The 17847-nt window shown below is 41.9% G+C and overlaps 1 protein-coding gene across 6 annotated transcripts in view; it reads right to left on the reverse strand.

Annotated features, from left to right (window-relative positions):
* Positions 1-17847, reverse strand: part of LOC144605940 (calcium/calmodulin-dependent protein kinase kinase 2-like) — a 68287-nt gene that overhangs the window by 38779 nt on the left and 11661 nt on the right. For 3 of the 6 annotated variants that reach the window (XM_078421635.1, XM_078421633.1, XM_078421632.1), the window contains exons 3-5: positions 5702-5749; positions 5003-5056; positions 3787-3838 (exon numbers count right to left, since the gene is read on the reverse strand). In XM_078421635.1, coding sequence (XP_078277761.1) covers positions 3787-3838; positions 5003-5056; positions 5702-5749 — 154 coding nt within the window. Of the gene's footprint in view, positions 1-3786; positions 3839-4965; positions 5057-5701; positions 5750-10139; positions 10197-17847 lie in introns of all 6 variants that reach the window. The other 3 variants (XM_078421637.1, XM_078421636.1, XM_078421634.1) reach the window with 3 other exon arrangements.

The following is a 17847-nucleotide window of genomic DNA, read 5'->3' on the forward strand; positions in this document are numbered from 1 at the left end:
TGCCTATCCATGTTTTCCAGGAAAGCTGCCTGGCCCGCTGAGTTACTCCAGCACTGTGTCCTTTTACTCATTTAAGTATCTGTGCATTAGTTATCCTTTCTCTCCATTTGTATTTCATCCTCAAATGAACAACAGCATCTTAAAAAAAAACTGCCATTCACCCGAAGAGTCCAATGCTAGTATAAATGCTATAACAAATATATGGTTGTTTAAACGAAAAAAAGTGATCTACTTTTGAGTTTAAATGAGGAAGTAAAACAATGGATTGCACTACTTTAGATTGCACTACAATCTTTGCACCATTCTGCTGTTCTGCATTAGTCGTGGTATTTGTCATATCTATCAATATCATGAGCTTGATGCGCACACAGATTTTCATTGCACCTTGGCGTATATGACAATAAACTAATCTGAATGGATCATGGACAATCCAACGTTGCCTGCACTTGGCTTCTTTTTCAGTCCCATGGCTGCGTCTATGGATTGAGCTGCACTGAGGGCCTCCATCTGATGGATCTTCCGAGGCACAGGGGGTCTCAAGCGGTGACAAGGTCTCTGGTTCCGGAACAAGTTGCACCATCACCTTGTACCACACTGGTCACTTTCAACATCGATCACTGTTTTAAACGCATCTGATATTCAAATACATTTAAAGACTAAAGAGGGGACCTCAATGAAACTTACCGAATAATAAAAAGCTTGGATAGAGTGGATGTAGAAAAGATGTTTCCACTAGTGGAAGAGTCAAGCACCGGGGGTCATAGCCTCAGAATAAAAGGATGTTCCTTTAGGAAGGAGGAGGAATTTTTTCAGTCAGAGCTTGGTGAATCTGCGGAATTCATTGCCACAGAAGGCTGTGGACGGCAAGTCAATGGATATTAAGGCAGATATAGATAGGTTCTTGATTAGTACGGGTGTCAGGGGTAATGGGGAGAAGGCAGGAGAATGGGGTTGAGGGGGAGAGTTCAGCCATGATTGAATGGAAGAGTAGACTTGATCGGCCGAATGGCCTGATTCTGCTCCTATCACGTATGAAGTTATGACTATGTGAAATAAAGGATGGGATAAAACATAGAAAATAGGTGCAGGAGTAGGCCATTCGGCCCTTCGAGCCTGCACCGCCATTCAATATGATCATGGCTGATCATCCAGCTCAGTAACCTGTACCTGCCTTCTCTCCATACCCCCTGATCCCTTTAGCCACAAGGGCCACATCTAACTCCCTCTTAAATATAGCCAATGAACTGGCCTCAACTACCTTCTGTGGCAGAGAATTCCACAGACTCACCACTCTCTGTGTGAAGAAATGTTTTCTCATCTCGGTCCTAAAAGGCTTCCCCCTTATCCTTAAGCTGTGACCCCCTGGTTCTGGACTCCCCCAACATCGGGAACAATCTTCCTGCATCTAGCCTCTCCAACCCCTTAAGAATTTTATATGTTTCTATAAGATCCCCCCTCAGTCTTCTAAATTCCAGCGAGTACAAGCCTAGTCTATCTAGTCTTTCTTCATATGAAAGTCCCGCCATCCCAGGGATCAATCTGGTGAACCTTCTCTGTACTCCCTCTAAGGCAAGAACGTCTTTCCTCAGATTAGGAGACCAAAACTGCACACAATACTCCAGGTGCGGTCTCACCAATGCCCTGTACAACTGCAGTAGAGCCTCCCTGCTCCTAAACTCAAATCCTCTTGCTATGAATGCAAACATACCATTCGCTTTCTTCACTGCCTGCTGCACCTGCACGCTTGCTTTCAATGACTGGTGCACCATGACACCCAGGTCACGTTGCATCTCCCCTTCTCCTAATCGGTCACCATTCAGGTAATACTCTGCTTTCCTGTTCTTGCCGCCAAAGTGGATAACCTCACATTTATCCACATTATATTGCATCTGCCATGCATTTGCCCACTCGCCCAATCTATCCAAGTCACTCTGCAGCCTCCTAGCATCCTCCTCGCAGCTAACACTGCCACCCAGCTTCGTGTCATCCGCAAACTTAGAGATGTTGCATTCAATTCCCTCGTCCAAATCATTAATATACACTGTAAATAACTGGGGTCCCAGCACTGAGCCTTGCGGTACCCAACTAGTCACTGCCTGCCATTCCGAAAAGGACCCGTTTATTCCTACTCTTTGCTTCCTGTCCGCCAACCAATTTTCTATCCACCTCAACACTGAACCCTCAAGACCGTGTGCTTTAAGTTTGTACACCAATCTCCTATGTGGGACCTTGTCGAAGGCCTTCTGAAAGTCCAGATACAACACATCGACTGGTTCTCCCTTATCCACTCTACTAGTTACATCCTCGAAAAATTCTATGAGATTCGTCAGACATGATTTGCCTTTTGTAAATCCATGCTGACTTTGTCCGATGATTTCACCACTTTCCAAATGTGATGCTATCACATCTTTAATAACTGACTCTAGCATTTTCCCCACTACCGATGTTAGGCTAACTGGTCTATAATTCCCCGTTTTCTCTCTCCCTCCCTTTTTAAAAAGTGGGGTTACATTAGCTACCCTCCAGTCCTCAGGAACTACTCCAGAATCTAAAGAGTTTTGAAAAATTATCACTAATGCATCCACTATTTCTGAGGCTACTTCCTTAAGCACTCTGGGATGCAGCCTATCTGGCCCTGGGAATTTATCTGCCTTTAATCCATTTAATTTACCTAACACCACTTCCCGACTAACCTGGATTTCCCTCAGTTCCTCCATCTCATTAGACCCCCGGTCCCCCGCTATTTCCGGCAGACTGTTTATGTCTTCCTTAATGAAGACAGAACCAAAGTAGTTGTTCAATTGGTCTGCCATCTCCTTGTTCCCTATGATCAATTCACCTGTTTCCGACTGCAAGGGACCCACATTTGTCTTAACTAATCTTTTTCTCTTCAGTCAGTTTTTATGTTCCTTGCCAGTTTTCCCTCATAATCTATTTTCCCTTTCCTAATTAAGCCCTTTGTCCTCCTATGCTGGACTCTGAATTTCTCCCAGTCCTCTGGTATGCTACTTTTTCTGGCTAATCTGTATGCTTCATCTTTTGTTTTAATACTATCCTTGATTTCCCTTGTTAGCCACGGATGCACTACCTTTCCTGGTTTGTTCTTTTGCCAAACTGGGATGAACACTTGCTGTAGTTCATCCATGCGACCTTTAAATGCCTTCCATTGCATGTCCACCGTCAACCCTTTCAGCATCAATTGCCAGTCTATCTTGGACAATTCACGCCTCATACCCTCAAAGTTACCTTTCTTTAAGTTCAGAACACTTGTTTCTGTATTGACTTTGTCACTCTCCATCCTAATGAAGAACTCCACCATATTATGATCACTCTTGCCCAAGGGGCCTCGCACAACAAGACTGCTAACTAACCCTTCCTCATTACTCAATTCCCAGTCTAGAACGGCCTGCTCTCTCGTTGGTTCCTCGACATGTTGGTTTAGAAAACCATCTCGCAAACATTCCAAGAAATCCTCCTCCTCAGCACCCCTGCCAATTTGGTTCACCCAATCTATATGTAGATTGAAGTCACCCATTATAACTGCTGCACCTTTAGTGCACGCATTTCTAATTTCTTGTTTGATGCCATCCTCAACCTCACTACTGCTGTTAGGTGGCCTGTACACAACTCCCACTAGCGTTTTCTGCCCCTTAGTGTTTCGCAGCTCTACCCATATCGATTCCACATCCTCCAAAGGAGTACAATCGTTTCCATTTTGCTCCACTTCCACGTTCTAATTTCTATGACTACAGAAATATTGGTACAATATAAAAACAGGTTACTTACGGGGAAATCCAGCTTGTTTAATTAGCTTCTTTTTAGAAAGGACTTTCATTGCCTAATAAGAAAATTATTAGCGAAGTTTTTAATTCACATTTCAGCTTAAAACACTAGACAAAAGTCAAAGATGTCAAAACGGAGAGATTAATTTTTTTACATAACCTAGTATTTAAAATATTAAAACTAGAATAAATCATTTATTTTACAAAAAAACATCTTTAATAAGCTTTAAAACAGACATGATTAATACACATAATCAAAAGCATTAAACTGATCAAACTAAACATTTCATTGTTCTGCATACAATTCAATATTGTCAGAATCAAATAGAGAATCCTTCGTACAAAAAATATTTTGGGGACAATTTTGTTGGTTTAGAGGGGCAGTATCTGCAAAGTTGCTGCATGTCAGTTAGAGCAATCGTTGTTTCCCTACCTAGATGCTGCCCCAAAGACATGCAGGTTTATCGGTTAATTGGCTTCTGTAAGTTGCCCCTAGTGTGTAGAATGAAAAACTGGGATAACTTAGAACTAGTGTACGGGTGATCATTGGTTGGCGCTGACACAGTGGGCCGAAGGGCCTGTTTCCATGCTTTATCTCTAAACTAAGAAACGCCAAAGCATTTGACCATTTGCTCTGGTGCTGAACTCAGTGGCAAGGTACAAATGTTTTCAGCTGCAGAACAAGGTGTACTTCATTGCTGCCCTCAGCTTTATGTCAGCAGCATCTTGTGTTCTAGTCCAGCACTGTTCACCTGAAAAGGGTCAACATACTAAACTGAAAAGGTTTTTTTTTTAATTTAAGTAATATTAATGTTTTAATTAATCTTTTAATTAATTTCCCCCAGTTAAATGTTTTAAATACATTTTTTTTAACTTAAAAAAATTATTTAAATCTATTTCAATGTTTAAAATTGCGCATCATGGACAGGGTTACAGATTATGCCACCCAAGAGTTTACTGCCACTTGCAGACGCCTCCACTCTGCGAGGCCTTGCTCTCCATTACACTCTAAGTGCTTACAAGGTTGTTGCAGATTTAGGGATTGCTCGGAGGTGCTGAGTTAAGCACTAAGATAACATTAAATGGCTCATTATTTATGAGAATAGAATTACACTCTTTTTTTGGGTTGTCTATCAACATAAAAGCAAGTAACGGGAAAGATCAAATTCTTGATTTAGTATACCCAATAGGAAGAATTTTTGAGTTTTCCCAACACGTACATAGTAGGTGTTATCATCTTCATTATATGCCAGTTTGACAACTCCATAGGAACCCTGCACAAAAAGAACAAAAGAAATACTTTCAGAAATCAATTACATCAATTGAAAGCATGCTATCTCCAAAAGCTGCCCAAATCATGTAGCAAATTAATGCACAATGAGTAAATTTGGGTAGTTTTGGAAAAAAGAGAGACTCCTTTGTTGGAACAATAGAATTAATTGACATCTAGTGCATAAATTATTGATCTCAAGATTATTAAAATCAACATATGTGCTAATGTTGAGAAGAAAATAAATTCTAGCATTGATCTCATGTTATACTTTGGAAATCATTTAGTCCAATACAGTTGGCATGGTTTGCCAATCATAGGGCAGGACAACCCAAATATTGCCTTGAAACTAGCAAGGAGGGAGATACAGTCTTTGCTGAATATTTCATATTTACAAATATAATTTTTATTTTCTCTCATACAAACTGAAGGAAATATATTGTTGAATGTATTTTATAAACTCTTTTCCCTAACATACAAGCCATCAACAAAACAACTTTATAATTCTACTTTATATTTCTATTATTTAATGCCAAGGTGTCACTACATAGACAAATGTTAAAAAGCACGATTGAGAATTTAACAGAAGTGAAAAATCGTTCATAATTATTTTGTGTGTGTATATATATATATATATATTGATGCTCACCTTTCCAATTTCATCTTTTAACTGGTACTGGTTTAACTGGACACAATCCTAGTTAGGAAAGTAAACAAACAACGAATAAAATATTATCAGGACTCACAATAATTCTGTACCTTTCGCAATGAGTTAAATATACTTCAATTGTTTATTATTTACACCAGAAATCAGAACTAGTGTCTGATTACTTGTTGAATCCAGTGTGATTAACAGTCTTTCATCTATCTTCCTCTACTTACCCTTCTCCACACAGATTAGCAACAATTAACAAACATTAATTCCCACTTCTTCGGTACAGTTGTAGAGCTGGTAGAACTACTGCTTCAAAATACAGTGACTGTGTTCCTAACCTCCAATGCTGTGTGCAGTTTGCATGTTCTCCATGTGACCTCATGGGTTACCTCTAGTGGATCTAATGAGGGTTATTAGATGAATTAGCCACTGTAAATTGCCCTTAATATGTAACTAAATGATAAAATGTATTAATATTGGCTTATTATTGTCATTTGTACCAATATACAGTGAAAAATGTTGTTTGTTTGTTTGTTATCAAGGCAAATCATACCATGCATAAGTGCATCAGGTAATGCAGAAAATAATGTTACAGCTGCAGAGAAAGTGTTGATTAAAAAAGGTGTGAGAGCCACAAGGTAGATTGAAATATTGGAGCATATGGGGGGTTTAATTATCTGATGACAGCGGAGAAGAAACTGTTTTTGAATCTGGATGAAGTTGATGGGAAGGTGGGAAGGATAAAATGTGATCAATGCACGAACAATGTAATTGGATGATTGATGGTGAGCATGGATTCAGTGAGCCAAAATGCCTGTTGTCTGCTATATGATTGTATGAGGATGAAGAGAAATTGTGCTACCTCAGTCATCATCATATCACAACATTCCCTTTCTATTCTCATGATAAAACCACAACACAAAACTAAACAACCAGCTGGCATTCAGGTTATCAATCAGCTTAGTTGATTAATCCAAACAGTGATATTTGTGCACGCGAGCGCGCACACACACACACGTGCGAGTGTGCGTATGTATGTCAGTTCAGTTTAGTTTATTGTCACGTGTACCGAGGTACAGTGAAAAGCTTTGTTGTGTGCTGTCCAGTTAGCGGAAAGACATGATTACAATCAAGCAGTTTACAATGTATAGGTAGTACATAAGGGAATAACGTTTAGTGCAAGGTAAAGCCAGCAAAGTCCGAACAAGCATAGTTCGAGGGTCACCAATGTATATGTCTATATATATATAAATAAAAACACACACACACTGAACTTTTTTTCTCGTTTATTATATTGTTTATAGTGTACCATGTTTACATATTCTGTTGTGCTACTGCAAGTAAGAATTTAAATGTTCTATCTGGGGCATGACAATAAAACACTGTTGACTCTTGAAACTCGAGAATATTAATATGATTTCACAATGCACATTACTCAATTCCAACAGTGCTTGAAACAACATGGATGTGATTTTGATGAGGTGAAGGACGAAATAATGCTTTCTAATTTTGTGCAAAGAAATAAGTTAAACTTTAGGAGATATAATATATCACCAAACCGACTATCTGAAGGACTGCCGAGCCCATTCTCATGGTGCATGTTCCATTTTATGAAAGGAAAATTAATTTACTTTCTTCATAAAACAAAACACATACATTTTAAATTATCACAACCCTTCTTGATCTCAGGAATTTCCCTCTAAAATTTCAGAAATAATATGTTACTAAGATGACATATATCAACCTGCAGTTCTTTGCAAATCCTTTTTAATGTTCTCAAGAAATACTAGAAACCAATATACATTGAGGTTTATTTTGTATCATAATCCCCTCAGGAAAATGAAATAAATACTGAGGTTGGTGGAGATTAATGCAAAATTACAAATTAAGATTGTACACAGATATTTGAAATTTTCTTTTAACAAATGACTAATTGGCATGAAATGGCATTAATTGAGTTTTACAAATTCTACTCCCCTTATTTGGTTGCCAAAGTATTCTTGCTACCTTCAATAAACATGAAATGCTAGAGTAATTCAGCAGGTCAGGCAGCATCTCAGGAGAAAATGGTTAGATGATATTTCAGATTGGGACACTTCTTTAGACTCCAGAGATGCTGACTTACTCCAGCAAGGTGCGTCTATCTTTGGTATAAACTAGCATCTGCAGTTCCTTTTTAATATATTCTTGCTGCCTTGTTCTGCTTTCGGCATATTTTTGTAGGATCTATCCCCACAATTAATAAAATTAAATCTCAAACTACTGTGTAGAAATACATCTGGAAAAAAAATCCTTCAGTTTGCACATTCTATTTCACCCTTCCCCAAGGTTTGTACTTTGAAAATTGAACTTTTAATAAAAGTTAGTACACTGCCTCCATCTAGTGACCACTGTATATGTAGTCAGTTCAGTTTCCCATCTCATCATATTTCTTTAGGCATGAACCATATTCAATAAAAAGTACACCAAAAGATCCAGATCTAGGTAGTGTTGGGCTTATTACATCTAAAGCATTGATGTTGACCCAACTGATAGCTTTTCTCAGTGGAGAAGAGCAAAATTAATCTTAGGACCATGAAACATAGGTGCAGAATTAGGCCATTTAGCCCATCAAGTCTACTCTGCCTTTCAATCATGGCTGATCTATTTTTCCCCCTCAACCCCATTCTCCTGCCTTCTCCCCATAACCTTTGACACCCTTACTGATCAAGAACCTATCAATCTCTGCTTTAAAAATATCCAATGCCTTGGCTTCCACGGTCATCTGTAGCAATGAATTCCACAGATTCACTACCCTCTGGCTAAATAAATTCCTCATCGTCTTTCTAAAGATACATCCTCTTATTCTGAGGCTATGTCCTCTGATTCTAGTCTCTCCCATTACTGGAAACATCCTTTCCATGCCCACTATCTAGGCCTTTCATTTTCGATAGATTTCAACTAGATCACCCAATTATTCGCTTCAGAGTTCCTGCTCAGGATTGTTAAATAAGAATTAATGTAAGAATCAAAGGTTTTAACAACAAAACAGCCAAGAACAGGACTTTACTAAACAGTGTTAGCTCTTGCAACTGGAGAAGTGTAACTTATTGCCAGTGATGTCATGACCCAAAGCATATATGGCTTCTCAAAAATGGGATAAACATGGAAAAGGATTGGTGCGCAAAGGAAGAAAGTCCAAAATATGGTACCAATCTTATTCATTTTAATTGACTTGCCACTGAAATAATACAAATTTGGAAGAAAGAAATTGAAAACAAAGTGGGAGGAAGGAAAGACATTCAAAATAGTTGGTTCAAAAGGACAGGGCAAGAGGCAACATACTCATGGTGTATAAAACAGAGGAAAAGAAGATTTCAAGCTCTCCAGCAGAGATAACAACAGTGGTGTGAAATACAATTAAGTTGAAAATATTCAGTGAGTGCAGATAGAGAAAAAGAGTTCATCCTAACGGTTGATGACCTTTCATGAGAACACACTTTAATTACAAAATTGGCATTGTGTAATGAACAGATCTGAATGCATGGCAGTGTTCTTTTTTTAGAAATGTCAACAGCAATCTGGATGACGTAAATGCAATATATGAGGCGAAATACAAAGATTACAACACAACAGGTTTGAGAGTACTTGGATTTCTTCCCTCCACCCCTCCACACAATATTCTCATCACAGAAGGCCTCATGCTGTTAACTGTAATTAGATTTTTCTCCACTTTTCCCATTTGCATTAACTTCTTACACAAATTGTATGTATTATCAGCTTCATGTATAAAATATTCTGGATCATTTTAATTCCTGTTGAACTACTCCTTTACATTTATAATACTAATCCTTCACTTATGATCCCGAGTCTGGCCTTCTCACTAATTTAGTAAGTGGATATATTTCACCATTCTAATGTTCATCCCTTATCCTCTTGAACTATTTCACTATTTTGTGTACTAACTGGACCCCCTTGTGCCCTTTATTGTTGCAGTAAATATGGCCCTTGGTAATTTAAATTAATCCATTATCTGCCCATCATTCTAAATAATCTGCATTTCACTCTGTAGCACAGAAGAAACTTAAAAGAATGAAAAAAAAAGCTCTGAAAACACTGAATGGATAATACTTGAAGCATGCATTTGTATCTATTCATAGTTATTAACTCACCTTTCAAAATGATTTAACATATGGCAACTATCTTATTGGTTATTGCTGTTACATTTTCCCTTTAAGGAGGAACCAGTCCAAAATGTGGGAGAAATCAGTTCTGTGACCAAATTTACTTTATAAAATACATTCCTGTAGTCACAATAGGAGCATCCAGACCACATAAAATTGCATTCATGGTATGAAATTTGGGTGCAATGTAAATGAAGATAGCTGGTTTTTTGAGACTACTCCATTAAAGCATTCTCACTGCAGTGTACAAATAAGGATAGAAATCTCACCAATTACAGTCCTAGTGGAAGAAGATCCTTCCTACAGTAGAGCGAAGGAAAGGAAATCTGAGAAAACATTACAAAATTAAAAATATCAATAAAATGCAAAAACTAATATTAAAAAGCAACAGAACTAATGAATACACAATGGAAGATAAACTGAAAAGAAATGGTGAAAAAAAATTATAATCCAACAGAAAGCAAGAAGGGTATAAAATTATGAACTAGGTATATGCAAGAGAAATGAAAATAGCAGAAAGTACTGAAATTAGGAACATAGGAAGAGAGCAGTCCATTCAGACATTCAAGCTTGTTCTGCTATTCAGTCACAAGAGCTTTATGGCTCAACCACATGTGAGAATATTCTTTGAAAATGAATGGCAATGCTTTCAATCTCTGTCTTGGTAACTTCAAATGATCCCGTTTCCAAAATATTTATGGAGATAGATTGCCAGTTATTGTGGGGAAAAATACTTCCTCTTCAATTCCTGCATGGTCTGGTGCTATTTTGAAGATCCTTGTCCTGGTTCCACCACAAGAGAAAGAGATTTCCTGTGAATTGGATCCTGCTATTACAGAGATTAGTTAATCAATAAACATTCTAAAATAAAGGAGAGGTGGGGTAAATACAACAAATCCCCTCTTGAAATCCAGCTCTTTGGTTTACTAAATCCATGGATTGCAACCCGCCCGTCATTACTGTAAACAATTTTGGTTATTCCCTTAAAGGAAGATGTTGATCAAATAATCAATAATTCAGATGCTTGGACTGGAATGATCTGTGATCAATGGTCAATGAGCATAATTCCTGACCTAAAGAAAAGTTACTTGTATTTAGCCAGATTCCATTTAGTATTTTTCATTATCAGTTTAAAAAGAAAAGTTTTAAAAAGAAAATAATCATATTTGACAGTGTCACACTGCTGCATTCAGTTTTGGATTTGTTACTGACACAATCTTAAAGGGAAGATTAACTGTGCATCTAAAGGAGCAATCCAAACATCTAAGAGTCCAATATATGAAATCTGCAATTAAAGGGCTAAAAGTAAAATCGAACAGTCTGCATTTGTGACCCCAATGTAATGCTATGAACTCCTGAAACTGCTAAATCCCACTGACATTAACTCTGCATAAACTACTATCAACTTGATTCAGCATAATGGCAATAAATTTTTAATCTATTTAATTATGAAAACCACCTACAGATAAGCCAAGAAAAAAATTATGATTAAAAAATATTTGATTGTGGTCACAGGAGAATTGCACCCTGCTGCGTATGGGGCTGCATACAGAGGACCAACAGCATTTTAGGCAGGTGGTCATAATGTTTTGGCTCATCAGGTCATAATGTTTTGGCTGATTGGTGTATATGCGTTCCAGTCTTGGACACCTTTGCCATGGGAAAAAGTTTCTTACTATCTACGCCTCTCATAATTTGTATTCTTTCATCAGGTTCTCCTTCAGCCTCCTCTGCCTTTCCAGTTTCTCCTCAGAATTGAAACATTTCCTCCCAGGTAACATCCTGATAAAACCTTCACTGCATCTTCTCCTCATCCTATCTTCTCATCACCAAATCATACCCTGATTTGATAAGAATTTGGTGACTCCAATTTTGGTGACTCCACCACCATGCCATTTTATATTACGTCAAAACTCCCATTGAATCCTTGGACAAGATCATTGATTCCTTTCTTTGCATCTCTTTGCTCCTCCCAACCAGAGAATCATCTGCAAATGGCATCTATTCCTAATATTACTGGTTCTATCCCAATGTCTTATCCTTGATCTTTTCCAGTTGCGCTGGTACAGATAGTTCTGCTATTATCAGTTTTTCCAAAGCACGATTTGGAGATAATGTTATTGATGAATGAGAGAAGACAATTTGCATTTTGCAAACCAAACTAGGTACATTGCAATTTTGATCAAGAACAAGAGAACCTTAAGAAGTTACCTGGAAAACTGACACGGTGAAAAAACGCTGTCTTGGGGAGAAAAAAAACCTGTTTCTATGTAACTCGATTCTATTATCAGACACCATTGAAGAACACAATCTGTCAGTTTCATCATAGGTGGTCATTGAAATTAAGAAGCAATTGCTTCTATGGCCACTTGTGCAATGATCCTTTATTTAATAATGCAACACATAGCCTTTGATATTCTCACAAAGTAAATGTATCTATCTATCTATATTCTATCCATCTATCTATATATATATATATATATATATATACATTATTAAAACTCTCGGTTTGTTTTTGTGTATATGTTTATGTGTTTATGTGTGCACCATGCCCTCTACACAGCCAAAACGGTACACGATAGCACGTCAATTTTAGGTCCACATTACTTACCATTGTCCTGGGGACCCTTTTAAACGAGTTTCATTCAAATTGGTGTCATATTTATAAAGTTAGAGATTTTTAAGTTTAAAAATGACCTTTTAAACCGATTTCATTATGATTTTCAGCGTGTGACGTCACAATGGGACCCGCCTGAGTGCTAGCCAGTGAGGGAGGGGGCCAGGGAGTCGCCGCCAATACACTGACTTTAACAAATATGCACCCTCCCCCCCCCGGAGGACCAGCGGGAGGACCGCCGCCCATCCCGGCATGCCTCGCGCCTGACCCTCCACCCATGGTGCAGGACGGCCGCTCTCCTGCTGCTGCCCACCGCGAGGGCCGCCTGGGGCCGAGATGAGTCGCTCTCTCTCCCCTTTCCTCTCTCCCGTCGCCCATACCCGGGGAAGATTCCAAGCAGAAGATGATCCCCGTCAACTCGTCGTTCCCCTCCGTCGCCTCTAGCGCCCGCTTCAACCGGCGGCGTCGCCGAGTTCCCGCACACGCCCAGGCCCAGCGCCCCGCACCATCATCGGAAATACAACCCCACCGGGCAGCTTCTTCTCCTCCTCCTCCCACATTTCCTCCAGCGCCCGCTGCAACCGACAGCTTCAAATGGCGGCCGCTCTCCTTCTTCTTCTCCTCCTCCCGCACCGCCATTTCGTGCGCACCGCCCGCTGCAGCGCTGCCCACTGGGAGGTATAATCCCAGCTCCCGCCGGACCCCAGCTGCACGCACGGGGCACAGGTACGTGGCTTTCGCCGTCAACGAGTCCACGGAGGTGGAGAAGGGAGTGGGGAGGAAGGGGAGGGGGGAGTGGTGGAGGTAGGGATGTGGGGGCGAGTGGGGATGGGGGGGAAGTAGGTGTGGGGGGAGGGGGGAAGGAGTGAGGGGGGGAAGGGGGATGGAGTGGGTGACTGGGGGAATGGAGTGGAAGGGGGAGTGGAGTGGGAGGGGAGGGGGGATGGAGGGGTGAGAGGGGCAGGAGTGGGTGAGTGGAGGGAGGGAAAGGGGAATGGAGTGGCTTAGTGGGGATGGTGGGTGAGTGCAGGGGGAGGGAGGGGGATGGAGTGGGTGAGGGGGTGGGGACCGCTTGATTTGCTTCTGCCGCTCACACCCACGTGGAGTCCATTGATTTATTCACAAAATGCTGGAGTAACTCAGCAGGTCAGGCAGCATCTCGGGAGAGAAGGAATAGGTGACGTTTCGGGTCGAGACCTTTCTTCAGACTGATGTCAGGGGGGCGGGAAAAGGAAGGATATAGGTGGAGACAGGAAGATAGAGGGAGATCTGGGAAGGAGGAGGGGAAGAGAGGGACAGAGGAACTATCTAAAGTTGGAGAAGTCGATGTTCATACCACTGGGCTGCAAACTGCCCAGGCGGAATATGAGGTGCTGTTCCTCCAATTTCCGATGGGCCTCACTATGCCACTGGAGGAGGCCCATGACAGAAAGGTCAGACTGGGAATGGGAGGGGGAGTTGAAGTGCTCGGCCACCGGGAGATCAGTTTGGTTAATGCGGACCGAGTTCAGGTGTTCACCGAAGCGATCGCCGAGCCTGCGCTTGGTTTCGCCGATGTAAATAAGTTGACATCTAGAGCAACGGATGCAATAGATGAGGTTGGAGGATGTGCAGGTGAACCTTTGTCTCACCTGGAAAGACTGTTTGGGTCCTTGGATGGATTTGAGGGGGGAGGTAAAGGGACAGGTGTTGCATCTCGTGCGGTTGCAGGGGAAAGTGCCCGGGTTTGGGGTCTTTCCCCAACAGTTCGGTTTGGGTAGGAAGGGACGAGTGGACCAGGGAGTTACGGAGGGAACGGTCTCTGCGGAACGCAGAGAGGGGAGGAGATGGGAAGATATGGCCAGTGGTGGGGTCCCGTTGTAGGTGACGGAAATGTTGGTGGATGATATGTTGGATCCGCTGGCTGGTGGGGTGGAAGGTGAGAACGAGGGGGATTCTGTCCTTGTTGCGAGTGGGGGGAAGGGGAGCAAGAGTGGAGCTGCGGGATGTAGAAGAGACCCTAGTGAGAGCCTCATCTATAATGGAGGAGGGGAAGCCCCGTTTCCTGAAGAACGAGGACATCTCGGAAGCCCTAGTGTGAAACACCTCATCCCGGGCGCAGATGCGGCGTAGACTGAGGAATTGGGAGTAGGGGATAGACTTTTTGCAGGGGACCGGGTAGGAAGAAGTGTAGTCCAGATAGCTGTGCGAGTCAGTGGGTTTATAGTAAATGTCCGTCACTAGTCTGTCTCCTGTGATGGAGATGGTGAGGTCCAGAAAGGGGAGGGAGATGTCGGAGATAGTCCAGGTATATTTAAGTGCAGGATGGAAATTGGAGGTGAAGTCTATGAAGTCAGTGAGTTCTGCATGGGTGCAAGAGGTAGCACCAATGCAGTCGTCGATGTAGCGGAGGTAGAGTTCGGGGATGGGACCAGTGTACGTCTGGAACAGGGATTGTTCGACGTACCCGACAAAGAGGCAGGCGTAGCTAGGGCCCATGCGAGTGCCCATAGCTACGCCTCTGGTTTGGAGGAAGTGGGAGGAGTCAAAGGAGAAGTTGTTGAGGGTAAGAACCAGCTCTGCTAGGCGGAGGAGAGTGTTGGTCGATGGGGATTGGCTGGTTCTACAGTCGAGGAAGAAACGGAGGGCTTCGAGACCATCCTTGTGGGGGATGGAAGTGTAGAGTGACTGGACATCCATGGTGAAGATGAGGGAGTGGGGGCCTGGGAACCGGAAGTTATCGAGGAGATGGAGAGCGTGTGAGGTGTCTTGGACGTAGGTGGGGAGGGATTTAACCAAGGGGGATAGGATGGAGTCGAGGTAGGTAGAGATAAGTTCGGTGGGGCATGAGCAGGCAGAGACAATGGGTCTGCCAGGACAGTTCTGTTTGTGGATTTTGGGTAGGAGGTAGAATCGGGCCGTGCGGGGCTGTGGAACTATGAGATTGGAGGCACTGGGGGGTAGATCGCCGGAGATGATGAGGTCCGTGATGGTGCTGCTGATAAAGGTCTGGTGTTTATCGGTGGGGTCATGGTCCAGGGATAGGTAGGAAGAGGTGTCTGATAGTTGTCGCCTGGCCTCGGTCCGGTAGAGGTCAGCACGCCAGACTACCACAACCCCTCCCTTGTCAGCGGGTTTAATGATTAAGTCCGGGTTGTTGCGGAGTGAGCGGAGGGCTGCACGTTCAGGAGGGGAAGAGGTTGGAGTTCGTCAGGGGAGTGGAGAATTTGAGGCGGTTGATGTCACGCCGGCAGTTGGAGATCAAAAGTTCTAGTGAGGGTAGTTGGCCAAACGGGGGGGTCCAAGAGGAGGGGGTCCATTGGAGACGGGAGAAGGGGTCATCAGTGGGGGGTGGGGAGTCCTTACCATGGAAAAAGGCTCGGAGGCGGAGGTTGGGTCCGAATTGGGAGGTCTGGAGTCCATTGATTGGCTCCGACCTCCCGTTCGACGCCAGATTGGTCCGGGTCCCAAGTTTTGGGGAGCGCCGACGCTCCCCGCTCCGATTGGTCGGCGGCAAGTCCTGATTTGCTCCTGCCGCTCACCCCACGTGGGGTCCACTGATTGTCTACAAACTCCCGCTCGACGCCCCATTGGCCCGCGTATCCACGTCCGGTCGAATGATTGGCTCCGACCTCCCGCTCGACGCCCGATACCCTTCCCTGTCCCCCCTCGCCTGCCCACGACCCCAGCAGACACTCCCCGCCCGGCCGCACATTTCTGGGTAAAAAACCTCGGATCCATCTCGGTCTCTTTACTTTACATAGGATCTTTATTTCATTGACATCCATTTCATTTTTTTTTTAAAGCAATTTATTTTAAAGAAAAAATGCAATTTTCCAAGGTCACAATGGAAACCCTACGAGGAATGGGCCCGCCGAGGTGAGTGGCACCCTCTCCCCTTCTCTGTCCCCCCTCTAAGAGGAATGGGCCCATGTCACTTGGTCTAGTAGATATTAAAAAGCCCTTGGTTTTTGCAAATCTTGCAGGTAAAATACATTTGCTATTGAGAGTCTGAAATTCTCTGCCCCCTAACCCCTCTTTTCCTCATTGACACAATTGTTTTTTATAATACGATTTTCTACAATGCGAGGTTTGTGAGGATCACAACTAACAAATTATAGCAGAACTACCTGTACATACTGCCCTGGGAGAAATAAACCCCAAAAAGTGAGTTTCCACATGTGGAATTTTAACTGTAGCACTTGATCTTGAACCCTCGCCACTTAATCACTCCTTTTGTACTGAACTAAACTTGTTCTGAAATCTATTGCTGTCATGTATAAACTTATGGGATCCCTAGGATTCATCAGTTGTCACGTCATTATGATGGCAAATTGGCCAAGCCAAGCCTATTAAAGCATTTTCATAGAAAGCAAACCAGGAAGAAAAAAATATTTTGTTAAAGATTTTACGAAGCATGAAATAAAATGAGCGTAGTAGGCTGAAGCTGATATCAGATAAGTACTTCTTTAAAAAATGAATCCATTTGTTTCATGATGTGCACGGAGTTATGAAAGCTAAAGTTATGTATGTGTATTAAAGACCAGAGTGTCCAAAGCAATAACTAAGGCATGTTAAACCATTAAAAACTCACTTATCATTAACTAAAATATGAGTTTGACATTCTCAGGTATTTAAGAGACAGATTAATTTGTAGATATTGTGTCTAGTAATTGAGTGCAAAGAACAGGAAAATCATCCGAAACAGAGTAGTCTTTTTCAGTTCTGAAGGAAAGTCAACAACTTGAATTCGTAAATCTATTTTTTGCAATAGATATCGCACATTTTCTGAGTTCCTCCATCATTTCCCCATGCTACACATGCTACAGTTAGGGAGACATGCCTGGAACCTGTAGAATGGAAGAGCTCATCTCTGCTGGCAACATTAATTAGGAAGCCAGGCTCCCACCTGCAGCGTTCAAAGTATAATTTATCTGGAAGCTAATGTTTTTTGTGTCAGTGGAGAAATAAATCTGTGACAGAGGCAGATTGTACAAAAAAACAAAATACTGCAAAAGATGGAAATTTAAAATAACAGAAATCGCCGGATTCAGTGGGACAGACAGCAAACAACAAATTTGTACTATCACCAGTTCCTTCAAACAAGAAGATCATTATCAAGGTGCTATTTTAAAGAAGATGAGCATTGCCTTATTTCCTAGTATTAATTTCTTTACCAGTGTCATCAAAGTAGAGATTTTTCTTTATCTCTACTTTGGTGACACTGGTAAAGAAATTAATATTGGCTGGGAAATAAGGCAATGCTTGCCTTCTTTTAAATACCATCTTGAGATCATTTACTCCAATCTGAAAAGGGGCTTTATTGAAAGATTTCATTATACAACAAGCATTACTGACAGTACAGAACTGGACCTTCAGCC

This window comes from Rhinoraja longicauda, chromosome 25 (genome assembly GCF_053455715.1).
Source record: "Rhinoraja longicauda isolate Sanriku21f chromosome 25, sRhiLon1.1, whole genome shotgun sequence".
NCBI classification, from domain to species: Eukaryota; Metazoa; Chordata; class Chondrichthyes; order Rajiformes; family Arhynchobatidae; genus Rhinoraja; species Rhinoraja longicauda.